This window comes from Ictalurus furcatus, chromosome 20 (genome assembly GCF_023375685.1).
Source record: "Ictalurus furcatus strain D&B chromosome 20, Billie_1.0, whole genome shotgun sequence".
In the NCBI taxonomy this organism is placed as follows: Eukaryota; Metazoa; Chordata; class Actinopteri; order Siluriformes; family Ictaluridae; genus Ictalurus; species Ictalurus furcatus.
In genome coordinates, this window is record NC_071274.1 from 2,597,361 (window position 1) to 2,622,903 (window position 25,543).

General features: G+C 38.2%; 2 protein-coding genes across 2 annotated transcripts; one reads left to right on the forward strand and one right to left on the reverse strand.

Moving 5' to 3' along the window:
• Positions 1 to 1,224: 1,224 nt before the first annotated feature.
• Positions 1,225 to 7,529, reverse strand: dnajc1 (DnaJ (Hsp40) homolog, subfamily C, member 1). Its single transcript, XM_053651129.1, has 12 exons — positions 6,933 to 7,529; positions 5,472 to 5,573; positions 5,293 to 5,339; positions 4,768 to 4,933; positions 4,552 to 4,649; positions 4,242 to 4,332; positions 4,027 to 4,123; positions 3,455 to 3,615; positions 3,233 to 3,352; positions 3,096 to 3,144; positions 2,577 to 3,004; positions 1,225 to 1,957 (listed from the first exon to the last, which is right to left on the reverse strand). The coding sequence occupies exons 1-12, from the start codon at positions 7,092 to 7,094 to the stop codon at positions 1,889 to 1,891; spliced, it is 1,590 nt and encodes a 529-aa protein (XP_053507104.1). The 5' UTR covers positions 7,095 to 7,529; the 3' UTR covers positions 1,225 to 1,888.
• Positions 7,530 to 13,300: 5,771 nt separating this feature from the next.
• On the forward strand, positions 13,301 to 24,537 carry bmi1b (bmi1 polycomb ring finger oncogene 1b). The gene is made up of 10 exons (XM_053651135.1): positions 13,301 to 14,511; positions 19,800 to 19,930; positions 20,026 to 20,122; positions 21,002 to 21,057; positions 21,486 to 21,536; positions 21,629 to 21,737; positions 21,930 to 21,972; positions 22,149 to 22,247; positions 22,432 to 22,512; positions 22,888 to 24,537. Exons 2-10 carry the CDS (start codon positions 19,813 to 19,815, stop codon positions 23,218 to 23,220), a joined length of 987 nt encoding a protein of 328 aa, XP_053507110.1. The 5' UTR covers positions 13,301 to 14,511; positions 19,800 to 19,812; the 3' UTR covers positions 23,221 to 24,537.
• Positions 24,538 to 25,543: the final 1,006 nt, after the last annotated feature.

The window sequence follows — 25,543 nt, forward strand, 5'->3', positions numbered from 1 at the left end:
CACCTACTGGACACTTGTGCAACTGCAACATGGGTTTTTGAATTTTGTGTCGCATGTAAATTTAAAAAAAAAAAAAAAACAAACAAACAAAAAAAAAACTTTACCTTATGACAAGGGTATATCTGAGTTTATTGTAGCAATAAGTCAGATATCCACTTGTCATAATAAAGTAAATTTCCATTTTAAAATGACTTGAGACCTAAATCCTGACCAGGACAACTGTGCATACATTTTCATTGAGATTCTGAATAAAAGGCAGGGCAAAATCATTGTAAATATTGTGTGTCACGCCGTCCTCTTTCCTCCTCATGGTATTTTGTGTTCAAAGATTATAGTAGCACAGACCACAAATAACCTGCCGATGTCCATCCTCCACCGAACAAACCTGTGTGAATTTTAACAGGAATCTGTCAGGGAGACAGCGGGCACCGGAACTGAAGAGCTGGAGATTGGAAATAGATCACGTGGCATTCGTAGACTCATCATCTCTCCAGTTTGGGTGAATCAGTGACCCCTGTAGACTGAGATACATGTTCTTGGCTGACAGGAGTGGAACCTGACGTGATCATTTGCTGTTGACCATCTACCTCAAGGTTCGACATGTGTGCTCGGACCTGCTTTTCTGCTCACCACGGGTGTAAAGAGTGCTTATTTGAGTTACTGCACACTTCCTGTCAACTCAAACCATTCTGACCATTTTCATCAGAAATTAGTTTCCCACAGGACTCCCGCTTAGTGGATGTTTCTTGTTTTTCATGCCATCGGTGTAAGATCTAGAGACTATTATGTGTGAAAATCCCTGGACTTTTTTAATACTCAAACAAGCCTTTCCACCATTTGTGTCCCTGTTCTGATGTTTGAACATTAACTGAAGCTCTTGACCTGGATCTACATGACTGTATGCATTACACTGCTGGCACATTATTGACTATTTATATAAAAGCATGAATGAGCAGGTGTACAATATACGTGTCCTTATAAAGTAAGAGGTGCGTGTATATACACTCCCAGTGAAAAGGTAAAATGGATGATGTCCAGAACCCATAAAAAAAAAAAGACTATCATCCAGACAATGAAATCCTCAGGATTTGGTTTTTCTCAGCGTGTAAACATCTGAACATTTCATCACTTAAACCTATTATACAGGTCTCTCCGTTGGTGTACATTTAAAGTAGTAGTCCAGTGGTCGAAACGTTCCGCAAAGACACCACAAGCCAGCGTAAATCAGTTCATACATGATTTATGTTTCATTAAGAGATAAAAACAATGCCATGTTGGGTCACTGACAACAGAGGTGTGCACAAAATATTCAGAAAAGGAGAGGGGGAAAAAAAATAATAAAAATCAATGAACATGATGAGAAGCTTAGCTGTTCTGTTCCTCGTGCGTTATTTTACAGAGAAACGAAGGCCACAGCAGCAAGGAAAGATTATAATAAATAAAACTGATTTATGCACATTTGCAGCTTCGCATAATACAGAAGCCTAGGACTGGTTTATATTTCTGCGTATTTGTGAACACGTGTAAACACTTGCATATACTACATCTACTAGTTGTAGATGAAATAACACTGAGGACCTCCACTTTCTATGGGTTCTAGATCACAGATAACATGCTATTAGGCATTATAATACTCGATCGATACGTCGGATTGTACGGGTATGGGGTTGCGATCTTCTCCACAAGACAATATACGAGTGTGAAAATACTGAATAAGAAGCTCCTCCTTTTGGAGAACTGCACATCGGTCAGAAATATAAACCAGCCCTAAACCAGACAGCTGGAGAACTGAGCCAGCTGATATACAGCATGTTTTTGGCAAAGCTAAGGCACGAGAGAGAGAGAGAGAGAGATGAAGTAACAAGTAAAGGAGAAGAGGATCGATTTGTCAGCTCTTCGCCTGTTTCTTTTTCTGCACCAGCTCAGCGAGCAGTTTGTACCGGATCATACACTCCTCCTGTGGACGACACAGAGTTCACAATTAGTCATCACACACACTTTGTGGTGTGCTGTTATAGGAAAATAATGAACGATGAGGTGGTGTGATGCAGCTTGCCATGGAGTTACTTTTTCAACCGCATAGTTGATTATTTCCCAATAAATGCACGTCCTGAAGTGTTTTATTCATCTTAAACCACAACAATTTGTCAACAGTTGAATTTTTATTATTATTTAAATTTTTATCCGTTTATAGTTAACATTATAAAACAAGTTACTTCCTGTTACAAAGCACCGACGGCGGAGACTCCTTCCAAACATTTTAAATAACTGTCTCCTTACAAAAACACTTCACTATATTCTTCATGACGGCACACACGGAACATGGATTACGATCCTTTTTGCGTTGAGCATCTGCCATCCAGGTGTCCGTGTACGTTACTATATCAACGGTAGTGCTGTTACAGAAAATTACATCAACACTTTCTGACCAATCAGAATCGAGCATTCAACACTGTCGTGGTATAAGCATGTTAAGAGATGGAAACAAATGATTTAAGAGAACCGACCCTCACATAACAGGTTTATATCCGAAACTTTCTACACCTCAGTAGTTACGGTCCAGTCGAACAGCTCACCTTGCTTTTCCCAGGCACCATTTTGGCGATCTTATCCCAGCGTTCCGCGGTGCCTCGTGGGTACTGCTGTAGCGCCAGCTCCAACTGTCTCTGCTGGTTTTGGGTCCAGACCTCGTCAGAAGCGCTCGGTTTTTCCTTCGAATGCTTCTTCTCCTCTTCGCTGTCCTCGTCCACGCTTGCGGGGTCAAAGTCTCTCTGTCTGCGCCCTTTCAGTTTTTCCCTGTCCTCCCCGCTTCCTGTCCCAGCAGCCCCCGCTGCGGATTTTTTGCCTCGTCTCCTCAAGGTTTTGCTCTCCGCTTCCTCGGGCGCGTCGGGTTCCGAAGGCTCTTCGGGAAGCCCGATCTCCTCTCGCTGGGTCATGAGGCTATCTGGGACCGCACCCTTTCCTACCATCGCACTACTCTTTAGCTCCGACAGCTTCACCAACCCTGGGGTGGGGTGGGATTTTTGTGTGAGGTCCTCTATGTAGTAGTTAGGATTTTTTTTATGCGAGAGCAAAATGCTTTAAATTATACTGACCTGATGTGTTGGAGACACTGTCTTTCACTTGTTTTACTTTTGTCGTAACCTAAAACAAAATCGAACGTATGTTTTCTTAAAATGTGCGAAAACACGGATTACATTATAATAAAGCCACGCACTGCTCAAACACCTACGTCAGTGACGGATCTGCACAGCTCATGAGCGATCTTCTCCCATCGGCCCGGTGTTCCTCCAGGAAATTTCACCATGCAGCGAGTCAGCAGACTGAGGTCCTCGTCTGTCCACTCTGGACTCTAAAACATCCAGGTCACGTTACTTAAAAATGAATGTGAAAACTCGAGCCTCGATCGTGACCGTCTAGAGTTACGGCAAAATTTGACAAGTGAAGGACTAACTTTCTTTTTCTGCGATTTCCGATCCTCCAGCCAATCGTCCATTTGATCCTCAATGTCCTCGATGGACGCTCCCTGGTCGTACGCAGGGACGTACGCCGCCTCACTGGGCTCATAAACCGGAAAGTCTATTTTGGGTTTCTTTACCTTTGGCCGTTTCTCTCCTGCAAGTCCACAAAGGTGATTATATTTTCTTTGCAATACAGAATAAGCCATGTTTACTATATTTCCATTATATAAATGATCACGGACCAATTTTGTTGGGATATTTGAAGTGTTTTTTGATTCATTTTGGGTGTCTATATTTTTACCTGTTATTTTCAATTTGGATGTACATCTTTTACTTACTTTAATTTTTTTATTAATAGTCAATATATTAATATTAATTTCATTTTTAAAAAAGTACATTTAATAAACAAGTTCAGAAATATTTTACTTTGAGTGTTATGTTTTCATTCAATATCAATTATCCACCTTTACCACCCTTTTTTTTTAATGGTTATCCATATTAGCATTTTAGGATAAATATATCTTTACAGTGATATAAATTGCTCCATAAGGGGCTTACGCCTTACTTTGCTGCATTTCTTGCTCTGCTTGTGCTTGCTCTTCTGCTTGCTCTTTTTCTTTTAGTTTCATTTCTTTGTAGTCTTTGTAGTACTGCTTCACTTCCTGAGATTTAAAAACAAAACAAAAAAGAAAAACAATCCAACAACAAAAAAAGAAACGTGGTGGACCACAGCACACACAATTAGTAAGTAAAGGCACCCACGCTGTGGTAGGCACGTACCTGTATGACACGAGGGAGAGACTTCAGAGAGTAGTAAAGCCAGATGCTCAGCTTGAGCGGCAGAATATCATGCCAGTGAGGTTTATCTGATCTAATGAGGAAATTTAAATGTCGGGACGTGTTCAAAGCAAACCAAATAAAACAATGATTGTGTAAAATTACTCTAGACAAGAAAAAAACCGAGTGTCACCACTACTATGAACTGCTTTTTAAACGCTAAATGCTGTCCTTGGGGATACTTTAAATTTCTCAACTACCGATTGATGATGTAATGATGACATTTCCTTTCATGCACCAATAAGTGACTCACTTCTCATTTTTTTCCTGCCCCATCGTCTTCGGCTCCTCGGCTAACTTGCTGCTTTGCTTTTTCTTCTTCTCTCTCTTCTTCTTGCTAAGGAGGTCATCCTGAGATAAAACAGAGGCACATCGTGTCGCACTTGCTATCGGTCCGTTTTCATACTATACATCCATCTCCCTGATGTTACACTTATCTCGAGTTGCAAATACATAATGCAATATTCACCAACTGCTTCTCCAAGTAAATGGACCAGATCACGGCGTAGTGGCCCACAGTGAGGATGAGGAAGAGGAGGAAGCCCAGCTCTCCGTTGCTCATCTTCCTGACACGGCGGTAGTAGAACACGGGCTGCCTCCAGTCAGGAAGCCCATTAACCAGGATGTCATCATACCTGTGTGAGAGAAGATGCTAGATTTATCCATGGAAAGATCCACTGTGAATGGTTTCACTAGATTGCAAACCAGCAACAAGTATGAGTCTGTAAAATTCTAGATTTAAAAAGAATTAAAATAAAAGCCTCGAGTGCTATCCTTTCACCATATCCTAACCTTAACTCACGCCTTGAAACAATGTTGATTGGATTAGGATCAGACTTGTAATGGAAGTTCTTCACAAACATCCCTGAAGGCACGTGATGTACGAGTAGAAATGTGGGAAAGCATTTTAAAATATATATATATATATATATATATATATATATATATATATATATATATATATATATATATACACACACTAATATCCTCCTACCTTTTTCTCCTTTCGTCATCTTTAAGAACTTCATAGATGGCAACAAGCTGGAATTGAAAGGAAAAACAAATTCAGACAATTTTATTGTTATTTGTTTTGTTTTCTTTAATGCCATAAGTATAACACATTCCTGAGAGACGCATAGAAAGCATATAGCTTTCGGTGTGAGCTCGTCTTACTTGGCGGAACTGGGTTTCAGCGTTCTCATCTTTGTTTTTATCCGGGTGAAGGATGAGGGAAAGCCTCCTGTACGCCTTTCTGATCTCAGAGGACGGGGAATCCTGTGAAAGGACATGGAGTTAACAAATTAAGAACAAAAGCTCAAGTTGAGATGTAGGAGATAGAAAAATTGCGGCATGCGGGTTTGTTTTTTTTTCCTTCAGACACCAATCGTTGCTATCTTGACTCTGTTTAAACAAAGTCTCTCTTGTACTCGCACTATAATCGGAGCAAAATGTCCTATTTCTGTCTCTCGATTATGTTTGCTGATACTTCCTACATAACTAAACACATTGCACTGCAATAGATTTGTAGTCGTACATCATAACCATGACCACTTTATCCTTCCCATGATACACCGTCTTAATAATTAGTCATTCGTTCTTTATTTTGTAAATTACTCTTTGAATACTCTTCTGCTCAGTGTCTATTAGGATTCTATTTTGATGCATTTCTATTGTGTGTATATGTTGCATTCACTTAAAATCGTTTTTAGGAATTAGCTGATGTAGCATATGAATGTCATTAGTGTAGGCCTATTTTATTTATCACAATACTGTGTGTGTGTGTATATATATATATATATATATATATATATATATATATATATATATATATATATATATCTCAATACAGCTTGAGCTTAATGTTCAGATGTCTGTGTAACACTTTAACAGCCGCCACTACAGACCTAAACAGACTGAAATGATCATGAAACAGATAATGACTAGTATACTTTTAAACCTTTAATAGATCATTTTATAAGGGGGAAAAAAAATAAACATAGCACACTCAACGCATGGTCTTTAACATAAATGAACCTGCCCCGGTGCAAATGAATAGACTATTAGGTTTCAATGTTTGCATGACTCATATACCGTAGACACAGTCAGATTTTATACAACATAGACCTTATACAAACGATATTCGCGCAAGTGGAAGCTTTAAAAAGCAAAAGACTGAGTGAAATCCTTGGTTAGATATATGTTTTCGGTTGAGCCAAAGTGCCGACGCTGCTAGGCCTAAAGCCTCGGCGTTTCCTGCACACTGCTGCCGCTACTCAGGCGCTGTATCGGGTAGGCGGCCTAAAATACTTCCGCTGACCCGTTATCTCCAAGAATATAACAACAACAAAAACAAAACAAATAAAAACAGAACCCAAACACAAACATGAGCCTTAAGTAAAGTATGTGTCATGTAAATGTAGATTTGTAAATTCAGGCTGACCTGTTTTAAATGTAAGGACAAGTTATATTTACATGTTATATTTACCTTAAGAGAATTAAACTGCAATAGTAAAAGCAGAAGCGAGCTCGCCGCTACAAAGTTCAGAGACAAGCTAGAATTAAACACCAAGATGAGACATATGAGAAAATAAAGAAAGAAAAGGGAGAAGGAATAAGTAAGAGACGACGCTTTACCGGGTTAACGGACAGGAATTCGTAAAACGTTTGTGGGATTTCTTCAACCAGGTCGAACAGCTCTAAATCTGCGTCCCACGCTGCAGTGCCCTCGGGGTGGACGAGGACCAAGACAAGGCCGGCGGACAACAACACAAATCTCAGGACCTCCGGAGAAGCCATTACGAACGCTCGAAAAAACAAACAAACGTGTGTTAACGTTCAATTTCAGTGGTCCATAATCTCAGATTTCAGTGGCTATACACAGCTGGGCATAGCTCCCCCTGTAGCCGAATAAAACGTGGCCAGTTCACTTCGGCTACGTGGAAAAGCTCCGCGGCACCAGGTTTCACAAGCAGCCGCCACAGGAGCGACCAATCAGGGCTGAGCTGCTCAGACACGTCGCTGTCTACGGAGAACAGTCAAAAAGGATCCCTTTGCGGGGAGGAAGAAAAAAAGGCCGCATCCTAAATACCCGTCTTCTCCCTATATACGTGTCCTACATCTGAAGTGAAATAATGTCCACAATTGACTTGAGTGCTGATCCAGCAAGGAGTGATTTGAGATTCAGCCCAAGAACTGCATGAACGTTTCCCCAAAGCTGTTAGCCATTCACAGGAGAGGATCCCTGGAGACCTGGGGGATTTTTTTTTTTTTTTTTTTTTTTTAAAGAAAGAAAAAAGGACTCATAGTGGTGGTTCATTCATTCATTCATTCATTCATCTGCGTTTGCTTGCGTGTGTTTAGACAACTGAGCACTCAATATTTAACATTCTGAACCAAAAATCCGTCACAAATAGACATTTATCTTTGTATAAATCACCAGATCTTTCTTAAATGCAGCCTGTAGGAAGCTTTGCACTGATTTCCGAGCAGAACACTTCAGTTATGAGTAATCTGGAGGCATCATGGAGGTGTTTTCAGTATTGTGATTAGAAGATCCTTTCCATAGGAAAGGATTGGTGCTTTCATTATATTATACTGATAGCAGAAAGCAAATGGCATTAAATCGGATCTTTGGGACATTTGGACATTTCCCTTGATTCAATTGGAATGCTACAGAATAAATTTGAGCATGGTCATGTCCTACATTCATTTCATTTGATAGTAGGCTATAAACCAATTCTGTACATTAAGATATATATATAAAATCTTTTTATCTCTTGAAAAAAAATATAATAAAAAAAACAAGCCTTTGAAACGACACCGTCAGAAACATGCTGATACATTATATTCATCATCAACACATTATATTACACCACATGAGCTAAAGCATCAGTTTTCTAAACCACATTAAGTTTATGGGGCTTTTTTCCCCTCCATTCTCAAACGTTTTGCTTTTCCAAAGTGCCGTCATTCTCTCTCTTTTTCTTCTTCTTCTTCTTCTTCTTCTTCTTCTTCCCTGCAAAAATAAATGTATCTTCCCGATACAACCAGTAGATAATAACTCATGAGTGAATATCAAAGCGTAGGCTATTGGAATCAATTCGTGAATTTTTTTTTTTTTTTAATTTGATATAAAACGACATGCGTCGACATGAACACCATGTCAGATATATTATAGGTTTATGAGACTCTTAATCACGAGGGAGAAACTTTATGCTTTTTAAATGAATTTATAATATTGTGATGACGAGCGCAAAAATATTTTGTAAGAAGATGAACAACAAAAACAATACTATTATTATTATTATTATTATTATTATTATTATTATTATTATTATTATTATTATTGTCGTTGTTGTTAATATTATTATTGTTGTTGTTGTTGTTAATTATGTATTATTATTATTATTATTATTATTATTATTATCAGTATTGTTTATTTAGTTAAAACATTCAAAAGTTGAAAATGCATATAAAAAATGAAGTTAAATAATAGCTGTGTATAAATAAAATAGGTTAAAATAGTCTAATATGAGATATAAAAACTACATTTGCATTCGCTAATGCTGTAAGTCCATTTCAAATTCTGAAGCGACAATTACGGAGACTTTACTCCACATTTTTTAAACATATTTAGGCCTATTTATTTATTTATTTATTAACATTAAAGAGAAGACTATTATCCAGATCTCCTTTTAAATGTCTAAGGGTGAAGATGTCCTGGGACGCAGTTGTGCCAATAGGGACATTAGTAGAATTACAACCCCTGATGAAAAAGTGGGAATATATATATATATATATATATATATATATATATATATATATATATATATATATATATATATATATATATATGTTTAGTTACCAATAGATGACCATGAATTTGTTTATTGTTTTGGTATTGTCTCAGGAATGTGAGTGATGGTCATGCCATCTGCGACTCTCAGATCTGCAAACTCAGCTGCACAACTCCCGATCTCCATCTATCACTTCAGCCACAAATCAATGAACCAATCAATAATCAATCAACCAGTCGATCAATAGATCGGTAAAACCGTTTGGTAAAGACAAACACAGAGCCTAAAAGACACACAGGTACCAAACTAATGGAGTGAAAATGCACAGTTTGGACTCCATTTGTACATGAACTAGACTTGATTAGAAGGCTGGTAAATTGTATTTAAATGATCGTCCTTGGCGTGGTATTTCCACAATATTTTTTAGATTGTATCTCTGCACGATATATCGCGTGTTAATCATTACCGCGATATTATCATTGGAAACATTACAGAAAGTTGCAAAATGGAAATCAGGCTTTTTTCCCCCCCACCTGGGATCTTCTTGGTAGACGCTCTATGTGGGTGCTTGTGTGAATTTGGATGATATTTAAACGCTCAAATTAAGAGAAATTATTTTGGACCTAATCAAGGCGTCAACAAAAGGTTTTGCATCAAGTGAATTTTTACTAGAGTAGGCTGCATATTTCATTTAGTAGCCTATAGAATAAGCTATAGGCACACATGTGGAGGGTTTGTCCATATTGGCTACACGAACAAACACAGCATTATAATACCATCTCAGTTTTAGATCATTGAGTTGCTTGTGTGAGTCTGAATGTAGGGAAAGTCTTCGGGTTTCAGTGTCTGGATGATGTGATGTCAGAAACCTGAGAAATGAAACGCACAGTGAAGGATACATCATGTAAAAGGAAATTCCCGCACTAATTAGATTATTTACAAAGTCACGACAGCCCAAGATTAGATAAATACCGGAAAATCAGCAACGACTTCGATCAAGAATTTCCGCAAGTGCGCCTTCTTTCTTTGTTCGCACCTCTTGCGTCTTAAGGTCCGGTGTTGCCAGATTGGGTTAATATCTTACATTTCAACAGGAACTTTCCTACACACATTTTTTAAAATAAATAAATAAATAAAACCTCCAAAATTATTTATTTAGTTAGCAACAAACTGAGGAAAAAATAAATTATTATTTTTTTAATCAAATACCTTATAATTAAAAATTAACATTACTTAATTAATGCAATCAGGAGAGTAGACAATGTTAGCCACATGAATAAACAATGCGATTTCGGATTGTTGTATTTTATTACACCATTATTTATTTACATATTTATTTTAACAGTAGTTATGGGCGGACCAAAAGCAACCCAACTCGGAAGTCGGGGAATCTGGCAACACGTGTGACGTCACTGTGGTTCGCGAGCTGCTGCCTTGTGCTCTGGTGTCCACACTGCAGTCAGAGACCTGAGTCTGGCTGTCCTGATCACAGCTCTTCTCTTTAAAACATAACTTGTACTGAAACACAATGAGCAGAGATGCTTGGTTTTAATATTGGGAAACTAATAGCCTGCGCCTAAGGGTTGTATGCACCCCGCACCCAAAAAACACGCAAATGCGTGCACAATAAAATCTGCAGCTCACAGGTGTTAGATGGAGCATCAGCTTCCGTTTTGTCAGACTTCTTAAACACTGTGGAAGTTGATTGAATACTAAAGACTTTGCTGTAGGACAAAACTGCTTTCTCAAATATCCGTACAGAATTTTTTCCCCAACATAAAATAACAAATATTTTGCTGAACGACTTCAGTCCTAATTATCAGCTGTGGCGCTGAATAGAATTTTCACTCCTCTCTCTCTCTCTCTCTCTCTCTCTCTCTCTCTCTCTCTGAGCATTTCTCTCTTACTGTAGAATTTAAGCTGATGACATTATTCTATCTATCTATCTATCCATCTATCTATCTATCTATCTAGAATTTACGCTCACATCTGTCTCTATATCCATTTATCTATTTCTCACCAAGTCACGCTTTAAACATATAACATCTCTATCTATCTATCTATCTATCTATCTATCTATCTATCTATCTATCTATCCATTTATCTATCTATCTATCTATCTATCTATCTATCTATCTATCTATCTATCTATCTATCTATCCATCTATCTATCTAGTATTTACGCTCACATCTGTCTCTCTCCTTCCATTTATCTATCTCTTAGAAGTCACTACAACATATAAAATATCTCTCCGTCTCTCGCTATAGAATTTATAGAAATTATAGACATTACTCTATCTATCTATCTATCTATCTATCTATCTATCCAGCCATTTCTTCTATCTATCTATCTATCTATCTATCTATAAATCTATCTATCTATCTAGAATTTACGCTCACATCTGTCTCTATATCCATTTATCTATTTCTCACCAAGTCACGCTTTAAACATATAACATCTCTCTCTCTCTCTCTCTCTCTCTCTCTCTCTCTCTCTCTCTCTCTCAGCAAAAATGGTCCATTCTATATTAGGTGTTGTGTTTCACAGGTGATCACGCGCACAATCATCAGGCGTTCCCTATTTAAAAATAAAGAGTGTGTGTGTTTATGTGTGCGTGTGTGTGTGTGTGTGTGTAGGTTTGGGTGTGTGAAAGAGAGATCCTGCATTTTCCCAAGCGAACAAGTGAGAGTAGTCTAATTAAATTATATAAAGGAGGACTGCATTTGGCTGTGATAAATATTTTTTAAATGCATAATGCTAAGCATGGACATAATTCTGCAAAAAAAAAAAAAAAAAAGAAAAAAAAAAGTTATATTGTTCAACGGATATCAAAGACATAATATGACGTTTGTGAATAAAGCCGTAGTTAACTTTTAGCTTAATTCTGTGCAATTTAATGTCTTTCGGTTGACCTCTGTCCCTCCAGTTCTTTTGTTATAAAGCTCGTGCATGCTACAAAGGAGGTATTGAGGGATTTTAATTTCATTTATTTATTACTAATAGTTTTTCATTCATTTATCATTTTCTGCGAACGCCTTGTCGCCTGGTCTGTAGCTTCATCCAAAACCCGCATATCAACGCCTGAGTCTCTGAAAATGCGACGCCTCTTCCGACTTTCACTTCCATTCGCGCAGTCATACTGACATATTGTCCTATTGTACTGTTCTCACACTTTCTAAGCGATCGAGGATGAAGCAGAGTGACACATACTGCGGGGAAGGACATGTCGGTCCTTACAGATTTCCCCCAAAAATCCATTTGCTTGCAGGGTTAGAAAAAACAAGCAAACAAACAACAACAACAACAAAAAAAACCCGAATTTCCCCGACACACGACACGGTGCTAAGTTCACACCTTTTTAAAGAAACCCGCCCTGTGGGGGAATGTTAACAACAACCGAGACAAGGATTACATATTGTAAATGATATTTGCGGGGTTAAAAATAAGACTTTAAGTTGTCTCCTTCTGAGTATGTTCTCGTCTTAGTCTATGCACTTTTCATAAAAGATACGCAAGACTTCTGTTGTGCTCCTGAAACTTAACACGCAACAATAAATAAATAAATAAAAAAAATGCAAAGCAAGTTTCTGGAGAAGCTGTAGTCTACCTGTGAAATATGCTAATGACCGAAATTGGCACCACCACCCCCTTCCCCCCTCAAATAAATAAATAAATACAAAATAAATAAAATCAATAAAATGTTCACGAAGTTCTTTATAATTTCTGTTTTATTTTCACCCCCCCCCCCCCCACCCTTTAATGAGTTGGGTCCCTATTTAAGAACACACTGTTCATCCAGCTGGGACTTCAACACTCAAAAGTAATGGATCCTTTAAGACCTTTCAGAGGTTCTCACTAAAATGATGGTTCTTGTAGATACCAAAAAAACCTCCAGAAGGAGTATAGCCTAAGGGTTCTGGAAAAAAAAAACTACTTCCAACAGTCTTTCTTTCTTTCTTTTTTAAAAATGTATGTACCTATAGCCTTTCTATGTATGTAGTCTATTTATGAACTCTCTTCATGCATACTTGCAAAGACACAGACATAACATTCATCATTCATAACAATAGATAATATAGCACCCATAAGCCGTTACAGAAAGCTTGACATTTTTTCCTTCACTCTCAGAAACAAAACACTAAACAGAGGTGGTACCCTTAAGGCTACATCTTTTCTACATTTCATCTCTAAACTTGGATATAGTGTAGGTACATACAGTTATTTATTTATTTATTTTATTTATGTGTTGTTGTTTTTTTTTATTTTTTTTTTTACAGTAAATCATTAAAGGTAGCCTCCACACGCACCTTTCTATGTTAAAGACCTACACACCACACAGAACTTGGCCCTTTACTTTAAGGTTACACATGTTTATCTTTTAACTGGAAATGTGCACGTAGTGTATTTTTTTTGTTGTTTGTTAATTATAATTTTTTTTTGTATAAGTAGGATATTAGACTAATCTAAAGCCTCATTAAAGGTACAAACGTGGTCCAGTTAGGTCGGATTCTTTAAATAATTTCCGAGCCACATTGCATTCACATTGCCATGTAAGAACATACACAGTAAAGGTGTTAAAGATGTATAATCTTGATGCATGGTACCACCCCAGTGACAAGCAATGGTACCGTTTAGTACCTTTTTATTTTCTGAGTGCATGTCGCTACAGTATCCAGTTATCGAAAATAGTGCGTTGGGTTTTTTTTGTTGTATTTTTGGTAAAAGCATAAAGCCGGTGTTTCTTATACTCCAGCGTTTTTGCTGTTTTGCATACGGCTCATATGTATATGTATATATCTATATATTATATATTATATAGACGGCAGTCTGACACAAAGAGTGTATAGCGCTGGCTGGGTAAGTGGGGGTCTTCTATTGATAATACCCCCCCACCCCTTTCTAATTCCCAGACCGCCCGTGAGGATTGAGACCACGTGACCGCGTGCGGGGCGGTCGAACTAAAGCCATTTTGGGGACTGTGGTGGTGTCAGTTTCCGAAGCAGCACCTTCCTTAACCAGCGCTGAACAGCAACAGAATAGCGATCTTTACCAGGATTCTACCATCCAACCCTTTTTTTTTTGGTTTTGTTATTGTTGTTGTTTGAGATCTGTGGATTCCTCACAGCTTGTGGATCGGATGAGTGTGCGGCGGCGGGTGGGGGTTTTTTTTTTGCGGCGTAATGTTTTTTTGTCTGCGTGTGAAAAGGCGTTCTCTCGCCGAGGCTGCGATGAGCGCGGCGGCTTTGCTACGTTAGAACCGCTGCAACTGACAGCCAGTGTGTGTGTGCACTTCACTCCAAGATGGCCGCTTGGTGCTTAACGCTGGTTTTTTGCTGATCCGCTCTCAAGTTTCTTCGTGTACTTTAAAAAAAAAAAAAAAAAAGGCGACTGGTGAGCGACTCTCGGAGCAGAGCAGGTAGGTTCTGTGCGTGAATGCGGACTTTATAACGCGTTGTAAGACCTTCTGTTGCACACCGTCACAATGTTGCGTCCTGTGTGTAGATCTCTCGTAGTCTGCATGGGGGGGGTTGGGGGGGGCGCGTGTATATCTGTCATAGGTGATTGAGTGCGTGTCATTAGGAAATGTGCGTGATTCACTCGAAGTTGTTTGTCGTTCACGCGCTTCGTGCGTGTTGCATCGACTTTGCAAGTCGAATCGCTCAGAAAAGGAAAAAAAAAAAAACCAAAAGAAAAAAAAACAACCGCAAGCGCCATGAGTCACGCACCCGCTCCACTTTATATCATTTGTTATTGGCAAAATATGAAACAAGTCTTGTTTGAGCGTATACAGACGTGTTGTCTGGACGGTGTAGATTTTCAGAAATTCGACATAACCGTGTTCTGCTGTCTCAATCCGATTTTATTAACTTAACTTCACACGGTGGTCCTTCTTCTTCTTCTTCTTCTTCTTCTTCTTCTTCTTCTTCTTCTTCTGTTAGGCCTGCGACTTATTATAGTCGAAATAAAGAATTACTGTCGCATTCGCCTCTCGAACGGTTTTAATAACTGTGTAATGAATCGGATGTTTGTCGCAAATTGAAGTTATGTGCCTGGACGCCTCAGATTTGCCTTGAACACCAAACTGAGATAAGCCGTGTTCAGATTCTCCCAAGTTCATTTAGAGATATCAGATAAATAAATAAATAAATAAATAAGCACAGAAGCAAACTAACTTGTTCCGAACCAGCACTTTTCAACATACAATTAAACATAAATTTAGTAATGAAGTTTCAGTCTAGAAATGAAACGGCGAGTGAAAGAAAAGAGTCTGAGAGCTGTAACATCTTCCATAACTTGGGACAGGTGAAAGAGAAGTCATGGGATGAGTTTAAAAGCAGGTATTGACGCAGGTTTATTAACTATTACATGTGTATAAATATATAAAATAGGATCTACATAATATCCATTTTCAGATTATTTCAGCAGATCCACCAATCTATTCCCGTGTCTCATATATATATATATATATATATATATATATATGTATATATATATATATATATATATATATATATATAGACTAAGTGTTGCAATATACCTACTACCCTTCTTTATCCTTCACCTCCCTTAGGAAAGATGTTCAGTACAAGGATAGATATGTATCTGTAATCTGTAATCTGTAAGAACTTTAATGTGACATCTGACTGATTCCTGACATCTTAACCTCAAACCTGCACAATCTTCCTTGCTTCCAGCAGTTTAGGTGAGATTATAAATCCATGGCAAAAGCTGCGAAATGAAGGACAAGCAATTAGCATCAGATGTGATGATGATGATGAGCATACAGTAATAAGGCCATGAGGTCAGAGAAAGTTTTTCAGCTGGATCGTTAGGGTTAAGTCTGAGATTTAGGGTACAGATTTAGGCAGTGACGTAGCTAGGCTATATGAAAATTTGACATGATGAGGAGGAAGAAGAACATCTGATGTTTGACGAGTTTCCTTAATCAAGGCAGTACAAGGCAGCGGGGACAAAATAAAACAGTGGTGAAAATAAAGGACGCGACTCTCGAATGTTCTCATTATTATTGTAGCATATGAATATTCAGGAGTATAAGGAATATTTTTCTTTATACCCTACACCAATTTTCGGCTTTGTCTTTCCTGCTGAAGAATCTAACGGGACTCGAGGTTCGGGCTAAATTAACGGCACGTGATATATTGGGCTACTTTTTTTTTTTCTTTCTTTCTTTCATTTCTTTTTTGTTTGTTTGTTTTAAAATAAGATGTGATGGATAGCGTAGAGATCCGGTCCTCAAAGACACGCGGCGTGATCGCGGTGAAAGCTCCCGGGCTTCCTCCTTCCGATTCGGAGGAAACGACAAGGAAGGCGGGGTGCTTATTGACGCGCGCGCTGTACCTTTCTTTTAAAAACCCTTCCTACAACTATTCTAGTGGGGGCTCGGATGTCAGGACAGACGTAGACGGAGACCGAAAAATGGACCGACGCGCATTTTTTTAGGTATAGAAATATAGAAGCTAAACAATGGCGCTCGGCTCGTGCCGAGACCGTGTGGCAAAATGGCAGCCGAGGTAGCGCCTTTCAGTCTGAAACATATGCTGCATCAGAAGGGGAGAAGTGAAGCATGGTGTAGTTCACTGCGCCTTATTAATGGTCATGTGTCATAAACTGATGGACCGGTGAATCCGCACGGCTCTGCACCGACTGGCAAGGTGCCAACTATAGGCTAAGCGGTCGCCATGGCAACACCGAGTCTCGGTAACCCGTAGTCTTCCTCATCCACGTAGAAATCACGGTGCGTTCTCTTTCTTTCTTTCTCTCTCTCTCTCTCTCTCTCCCTCTCTCCTGACCCACACTCTTTAACTGGTCTTAACGTCTGACCATATAGCTATACGTCGTGTATTTGTTTAGCCCCAAACCTACATCTGGTCCAAACCGCAAAAAAAAAAAAAAAAAAAAAAATGTAGCAAATTTCAACACCGCAAGTCTCGCGCGGTTAGTCGACCTAGTGACACGCATGACTGATCCCCAACACCGTCTGTGCACCACAGTACAATCCGAGCTGGCATTTCTCCACCCTAACAAACACCGCGTATGTACAGACTGTCCAGAACACCTAGAGCTTACGGAATCAGTAAAACCCGACGTGTCGTTCTGCTTTAGGAAAACAATCAACAATACAGTGGTGTGGTGCGGCCAGATGTGAAGCGTTTCATTCCTCTAGAGCATACCGCAATCATCTGATTACAACTGTTGTTTATTAAAATAACACGTGTTTTTTTCTTTTTAAAAATAAATGAAAACATTTTTAGTTACATGCTTTTTTAAAATCCATTTATAATTAGGCCTACATTTAATATTCTGCGAGACAAATTAGTTCCTGTCATCGCGTTCCAGCAGCTGTAAACAGTCGTTCCGTCACTAGCCTCCCTTTTTGTCTCCAGTGAAGTTCATAAGACAAACAAACAAACAAACAAACAAACAAAAACACAGCTTGTCATGAAGACTTGTAGGCCTAAATAATGTTAAATAAACATCTCCTTACAAAAGATGAAGCATATAAACAATTAGTCATTTTGCTTGCTTAAAAAAAACAGTACGTTTAAAAAATAAATAAATAAATAAATAAGGTTGTTATTAGGTCCAAATATTTAATGTGCACCACTATCAGACTTCTGACCAATCAGAATAGTATTAACTTCCTAACACTGGAACTAATCAAGGTTTTAAGGGGGAAAAATTTATTGGAACTGTTTGGTGGTTTCACACACACACACACACACACACACACACACACTGATAAACAATGTTTAAATTCTCACAAATTTATTCTTGCTGTAATACCAGTATGCTAAAACAGCAAATATAAGCGGTGTACAAAACTGTTACGTCCAGGGTGTGTGATTTAATTTTTTTTTAAATCAAGGCTCATTCGAGAAATAGAAATGATGGTGTAAAGTGTAGTTTACCTTCATAAACATATGACCTTTGAAGATCCATGAAGTAAAATGCAAACCTGAGGAAACAGGAGACAGGTCTAGGATGAAGCAATTCTCATTGTGATTCTGGTTCTTCATCTCCTTTAGAAAAGATCCACAAAATTCTAACAGGAGAGCTGTAACCTGTCACTTTTTTAAAAAAATTTTATTTCAACATCCAAGGTTCATTCTTGACCTGCTTTGTTTTGTGAAACGTGCACATCCCACACATGGTAGGCTACTTATGACGTCATAACGCATTTCCCAGTAATTAAAAGCTCATGATTTAGGCTATTTATTTGCAACCTGAGATAATTCCAGCAGCACAGCGCGTTAATGAAATCAGATCACAGCTTCACACACAGGCCTGCTTGTTAGTCTGTAATCTGTCATTCATGTTCACTGCAGCTTTCATACTTTAATCACATTTACAAGTTTTTTTTTATTATTTACATTGGACAATAAATTCCTATTTGGTGCACTCTGAAAGCTCAGGAGCAAACCTACCTATCTATCTGTCGCCATGTGGCCTAATTCCTTCTACCAGTTCAGGCACAAAAAGTCTTATATAAACATAATTATTACAAACTAACAGAGTTATCAGTGCCAGTTCACGAAAGGAGGCCTACAAAGCGAAACCACCTCCATAAACAGGTTGTATAAACCTGCATATTAATTAACAGTAGCATACCTCTGGGTAAAATGTTTAATTTTCAATGCAAAAAAAATAAAATAAAAATAAAAAAAATGCGTAAAACTTTACAGTAGCCTGTCGTTTGTTTTTGTTTTGCAGATCAGTGATAAGCTGCTCGGCAGGAACTGGCAATAAACTGTATATCTGTGGACAGGCTGTAAAATAATAAATAATTTTAAATCACAGTTCTCACCTGCATGAAGCATGCACCTCATATCGGGGTATATTTTCCCCCTGATTGATTAGGCAAATTCATGCATTTTGTGATTCAGTTAAAAAATTAAAAAAAAAAAAAAAAGAAGAAAAGAAAAAAGTTGTACTGTAGCCCAGGCATGATGTGCATATTATATTGCTCAGTTCTTCTCCACGTTATCTTTTTGTTTTTTGTTTTTTTGCTCATGCACCATCTTAGCAAACTTGTAAAAATGTCAAACACCCTGTACATATGAGAAAATGCCTGTAATTAGCCACAGAGTAACGTACAGACATGTCAGTGGGAGTGGAAGCTCTTACACCGCAAAAACGCAGCATTTGGCCAAAGAGGGAAAATCTGATCTTATCTGAAGAGGTGCATAGGCCAACATTTTTATCATCAAGCTTTGGTAAAATAGACGGATTTATTCTGCATGCCTGGGTCCAGGGTCCAGGACAGCTTTCCTGGAGTAGCCTATATATGTGATGGTATATATATATATATATATATATATATATATATATATATATATATATATATATATATATATATATATATATATATATATATATATGAACCGGTCGGGCTATAGGTCATACTCCAGAAAATACTCTTTTGGGAGGTTTTAAAATAATGTTTAAGAACATGCATAGCATAGTAATATGTTTGTGAATAAAGTACTAAACGTTTTAGGATGCTTGGAAGAAGTGCATACAAGTCAAAGACACTCATGTCATTAAGTGCGCTTTTTTGGGGGGGTGTTTAAAAAAATACTAATAAAAAATAAATAACAGCTTGCAAGAAACAATCAAAACTGTTGTTACTTAAACACGCGACTTCGTTTCACGTGTCTGATTCGTGCGTTTTATATCCGCCAGGTGCGCGAGCCTCATGACGATGCACCGAACCACGCGGATAAAGATCACGGAGCTGAACCCGCATCTGATGTGCGTGTTATGCGGCGGCTACTTTATCGACGCCACCACCATCGTTGAGTGTCTTCATTCGTGTAAGTACATTAACTACATCACCAAGACACCTGTGTGTGTGTGTGTGTGTGTGTGTGTACTGATCGTCTTTTTTCTTGATCGTTTTTCTTCACAGTCTGTAAAATGTGCATCGTGCGGTATTTAGAGACCAGTAAATACTGTCCCATATGTGACGTGCAAGTTCACAAAACCAAACCACTGCTCAATATCAGGTACGACTTTTTCTTTATATAATAAACAGATCATATACACGTTGTTTATATGTGACTTTACATGATATTAAGCCGTGTAATTAAGCTCCAGTTGTGTAATTGCGTGTACTGCGCATGCGCAGAGGTGTGTCAATTGCATGTAGATGCTGCTGCCTTGACATGGGGGGGGGGGGGGGGGGGGGGATGGGGGGGTAATGTTTCTTTACTTGGAATTTTGAAATGTCGTGTCAGAGGTTAGAAACATTATTTTATGCATACACCTTCACAAATTAGACAAGTGAACCAATCTGTATTTGTGACCGGGATGGGAGATTTACGGCGTCTTTACAGAATTTAGTACATGCCCCTATCTGCAGTGACTTACAGAAGGGCGTTGATGTCTCTATCAAAACACTTCCTTATGGTAGTTCAATAGGTCCGAGATTACAAGTAGCGTCAGTCCCTCAGAAACCCTGCTGGGGAGGTTTTATACATACCTTTTGTACGTAGCTATATTTTATCTGGAAAGATGCACACAGTGTATGTTTAGCTTAAAGGTAAAGGTTTAAAGGTTCATGAGTGGTCCTTACTGTCCAATCATGTACCTTTAAATTATTTAAGGTATAAATAAATGAGCTACAGAAGATGTACTTGTAATGGTACCATCACAGCAACAATTAAGGATAAGTACAGTTTGGTACCTTTGTTTCTGAAAGTGTAGCTAGACGTTGAAAGTTATTCATTCTGGACCACAGAATCGCCTCGTGTGGTGTTTATCACTTGAATTAACACCGTAGATGGTACTCCAACCCTCTGGTGATACCTGTTCGGACAAACACTTTAGTATTTAGGTTAGTATTTAAACTAACATTTACGCATAATTTTTCTGCATAATTCCAGGTCGGATAAAACCCTCCAGGACATCGTGTACAAGCTGGTGCCTGGTCTGTTTAAAAGTAAGTGTCTAAAGGTGTCTAAGATTTTGTAAAATAAATAAATAAATAAAAAAAATAAAATAAAATAAAATTAAATTAAAAAAAACAAAAAACAGTGCTAAAGGGGAAGAGTAATAGCCTAGCACATACTAGTTAGCATGTGTTTTCTCAGCAGTGTGTATTATTGTATGCTTTAAGCCACAGGTTCCTAACCCTGGCCTTGGAGACCCTTCTGTCCAGCACATCTGAGTGTTTTCACTGCTCTGTACAGCTCATTCAACTAATCAGTTCTTGCTGAGTTGAAATGGGTGTGTTAGAGCAGGACATGGGGATCTCCAGGACCAGGGGTGGGAACCCTAAGTAAGTAATGGCACCAATTCAAGACATGCAGAGCTTGTATTTCTTCTGTGTTGTTATTCTGATGTACTGATCTAACATTTGTCGCTTAGATGAAATGAAACGAAGAAGAGATTTTTATGCAGCACATCCATCTGTTGATGGTAAAAGCATTTTTTTTTTTTATATGAACCGATGAATAATAAAATCCCCTTTTGAGTCAGTGAAAAGTGAGATGAATTGTGTTTTTCCCCAGCTGCTAACGGATCGAATGAAGATCGGGGAGAGGTGGCTGACGAGGACAAGAGAATCATTGCTGACGATGAGATCATTAGTCTCTCGATTGAGTTTTATGATCAGAACAGGTAGGTCCGGTTCAACAACCTCTTTGTGGCTTCTCATTATCTTTAGCAGTCTGAGATCTACCAGTTACAAATTTAGAGCATTTCTGGGAGGTCAGGATTTGGATTAATCATGCTGTATTTATTTAAAAAAAAAAAAAAAAAAGATATAAAATGAATTCACATATAATGTATTGTTTCCTTAACTACTATCAGACTTGGAAGTGTTGATGGGGAAGACAAAGAACCTACAAAAGAGGTAACGAGTTCTCAAATTTGCTTTCCAACATACAAATAATAATTGAACAGTTTATTTGACCATATTTGGGTTTTTTGTCATTTATAAATGACATAAGCACGCAATAGAAACATTCAACCAGTAAAATTCAGCAAGTCCTATGAATGATTAAATTCATAATCCTCTCACGTCCTCAGACGAATGTAAAGCGATATTTGCAATGCCCGGCTGCTATGACAGTGATGCATCTCAGAAAATTTCTCCGAAGTAAAATGGATATTCCATGTACCTTCCAGGCAAGTTCTCCTTAAACAATGCAGACTGTTATTTTTGTACTGTTCTGACTACTTGCAATTGCTATGACTTCCTGAAGCCTTGCGTTAACACGCTGATAATGACCCAGAATGACATATGATGAATTTAAACTAAATAAAACACAATTTAAGCATGACAGGGACTTTTTTTTTTTGGCACTTTCAGATTGAGGTCATGTATGAAGACGAGCCTCTGAAGGATTATTACACATTAATGGACATTGCCTATATTTACACCTGGAGGCGGGTAAGAGGAATACTTTACTCCTTTGCTATGCTCTGGTCCTACTCACTTTTAATAGTCGTGTTATTCTGTCTATTATTCTAGTCCTAAACACAAAATGAGAGCAGGTTCAGACTACGGAAACGACGAAGTTTCAATATTTAATTCTGTGCACGACCGACTAGAAGGTTGTGTGTTCGACACTCATCTGTGCTTGGATTAGATTTGGCCTTACACGTAAATCAGATCGGTTCACCTTTTACTTTAATCCAAATTTAGCTTTATCTATGTCCCTTCAGGCTAATACTATAAATCTGTCACCACTCACAGAAGATAAGAATCTGGGCCAGTATTTTACCACCCAGAAAATCCGACTTAATCTGCTTGTCGTTTTTGCAGAACGGTCCGCTGCCTCTGAAGTACAGGGTTCGTCCCAGTTGTAAGAAGCTGAAGCTGAGCAGCGCACCGAGCTGTGAGACAGCGGGTCGAAAACCTGAAACGGAGAGCGATTCGGGCAGCGAAAAGCTCAGCAGCCCGGTCCTTCGCACTCCTACACCTTCCACTTCCTCCTCTCTCCCAAGTCAGAGCGCTCCAGTGAAATCCTCACAGTCAAGCTTCTCCCATCTCGCACCGGTCAACGGAGTGTCCAACAAAGCCGGACCCAATGGCCAAGTCTCGTTCAGCGGCAAAGCCAGCAAGGGCTCAGTCAATGGCTCCAACTCTCTGGGGTGACAAAAGGACTAAATGGACACGAAATGCTGTCAAAAGAAGAGCTGCAAACTCGGACGCAAAGTTTGTAGGAACTGAAGTGAGCGAAAGCGATTCTGTTGGATTTCGTAAGAAAAGCTACAACTGCTAACTCTGTTCCTTATGAGTTAACACATGCAACTTTTTACGACGTTTTGCAGTCGGGAGCTGTTTCCGAAAGACAGTTTCTTCACCGAACCACCTTTTCCTTTTGTATTATGTATGTTTAAGTATATATGTTTAAGTATGACTTCTTATGTTACTGTTAATTACTAAGCTTTCATTGGTTGAATAAAACATCATGAAGTATATTTTGTGCATGAAGAACCCAGGACGAACTCCCAGGAATCTTCGGTTGTGTAAACTCCAAATCATTCACGTAGGTTAGGGCACCAGTGTGTAGACGCTGATTTTCTTTTCTTTTAACAGGAAGCCACGTTAAACAAGTCATGCACAGCTGGTCATTCAGACAGTTGATGGTTAGAAAAGTTATTAAGGGCTATTAAGTTCTCATGTTTTAGTTAAGCGTTACGCTCGGTATACTTTCGAAAAAGAAACATGTATCTGAAAAAATAGTGAAGGATCAACTAGAAACTTTTGGATGTTCTTGAAACGAATCGAAATCACAGTTCCTTAGGAACCATTCATGCTTCAGAACGTTCCTCAGATGGTTCTGCTGGTGAGACAACGCAAAGATTTTTAGGAACCATGATGAAGAACGACCACTGAAGAGTCGCTTCCTTGTGAACATTAGACATGACCAGATTAGATTTATTTCTCATGCCTTAGCATATTTGTCTTTTTAGTGTATTTTATTTGATTGTTTTGCCTAAGAGGACATTTCAGTTCATGTCTTTTGTGCTCCAGAACTGTCTAGCTTTCTTGACGATTATTTTTGGTCGACACTTTCAAGCCTATGTATCGTTTTCTGTTATAAAACCTGTATCTGAATAAACATTTTACGGTTTTATTACTCAGATGTCGGATTTTTATTTATTTTTTTTATCTTGCCTGGTGAATAAAAATTAAACAATAACATCGACTTGGCAAGTGTACTAAGGCTACCAAGCTTTTATAACCAAGGGTGCAACATGTAGAGCTGTTATTTTTGAGGGAGGAAACGACTTAGCATTGAAGCTAATTTTCGGGGGAGATATTGTCGGGATGTCTGTAGCATGAATAAACATGTACTTCTCGGTTTTTCCCACTTTATTTTAAGAATTGTGTGGCGTGTTAACTGTTTAGCCGGTGCTTTCCGTCGTTTTAGCAGCAGCGAGGCTTCCGTAGCAAACCAGCACGCCCCCCTTTTTGACTTTTTGGAAGTTTCCAGTTCATCCCCTGTTTATTAATATGGTTGCGTCCGTAACCAGTCGCGCGCGGAAAAAAAAAAGAGAGAGAGAGAGAAAAAAAAAAACCCTGAGGGGACATTTTGATAAAACGATAAGCGTCTCATTTGCGCCGAATAAAATACAAATAAAAATTAATCACGGAAGTTTGAAAGCCACGACGTTTAATTAACCTCCTATAACCTATAATCGTGTCCTGATAGAACGCTTTATATATACATAAATACACAACGCCGCTTTAAGGGCACGAGCACAAGATAAAGTGTTGCTGAATAAGCGCACGCGCGCATATAAACAAACTTATACACTAGCACATACCAAAAAAAAAAAAAAGCCCATATTTCTTTTATTTTCTTTTCAATACAAATTATATTAAAATAACCACGTTAGTTAGAAAAGATATATTTTATTCCTGGTACTATATTCTTAAAATGTCCCCCGTTCCTCTCTTATGTTTCTATAGTCCAGATAATGTAGTTAGTTCTTTCTTCTAATAGCAGCCTGTTTTCTGTTATTTTACTTTTCTTTTTTTTTGTTTTGTTTTGAAAATGAGTTTAGTGAAGTCTGGAACTTAACACAAATATACTGTTTCTGGATTTAACAATGAAGTCATTATTCTTCAGATAATCAATTAATGCGGGGGGATTTTAATTATTATTATTATTATTTTTTGACGTTGAGTTGTAAGCCTAATTAATGAATAAATAAATAAATTAATAAACAAACAGATAAATAAATACTGGGTAATAATTCGTGTTCTGATGTCAAAGTGATCTGGGATAAAAAAAAAAAATCCTAAAAAGCATCGCACAGCATCATGATAATTGTTTAAAGATAGAGAGAGCATCATATTAAACTCTCTCTCTCTGTCTCTCTCTTTACAGTGCTTTAAGGGAACTGGGAATAGCCTAAAAACGATGAGTTTAAATAAAAACAACAATAATAATAAATGTCGAAAATAT

What these genes read in the sequence shown, in the direction of transcription:
- dnajc1 (XM_053651129.1), bottom strand. Translation starts at nt 7,094, where the DNA reads ATGGCTTCTCCGGAGGTCCTGAGATTTGTGTTGTTGTCCGCCGGCCTT. An exon ending in CTCTCCCTCGTGTCATACAG is followed by an intron (nt 4,124 to 4,241) that starts GTACGTGCCTAC and finishes TTTAAATCTCAG; the next exon opens with GAAGTGAAGCAGTACTACAA. An exon ending in AGAGCAAGAAATGCAGCAAA is followed by an intron (nt 3,616 to 4,026) that starts GTAAGGCGTAAG and finishes GTGGACTTGCAG; the next exon opens with GAGAGAAACGGCCAAAGGTA.
- bmi1b (XM_053651135.1), top strand. Translation starts at nt 19,813, where the DNA reads ATGACGATGCACCGAACCACGCGGATAAAGATCACGGAGCTGAACCCG. An exon ending in CGTTGAGTGTCTTCATTCGT is followed by an intron (nt 19,931 to 20,025) that starts GTAAGTACATTA and finishes TTTTCTTCACAG; the next exon opens with TCTGTAAAATGTGCATCGTG. An exon ending in AGCACATCCATCTGTTGATG is followed by an intron (nt 21,537 to 21,628) that starts GTAAAAGCATTT and finishes GTTTTTCCCCAG; the next exon opens with CTGCTAACGGATCGAATGAA.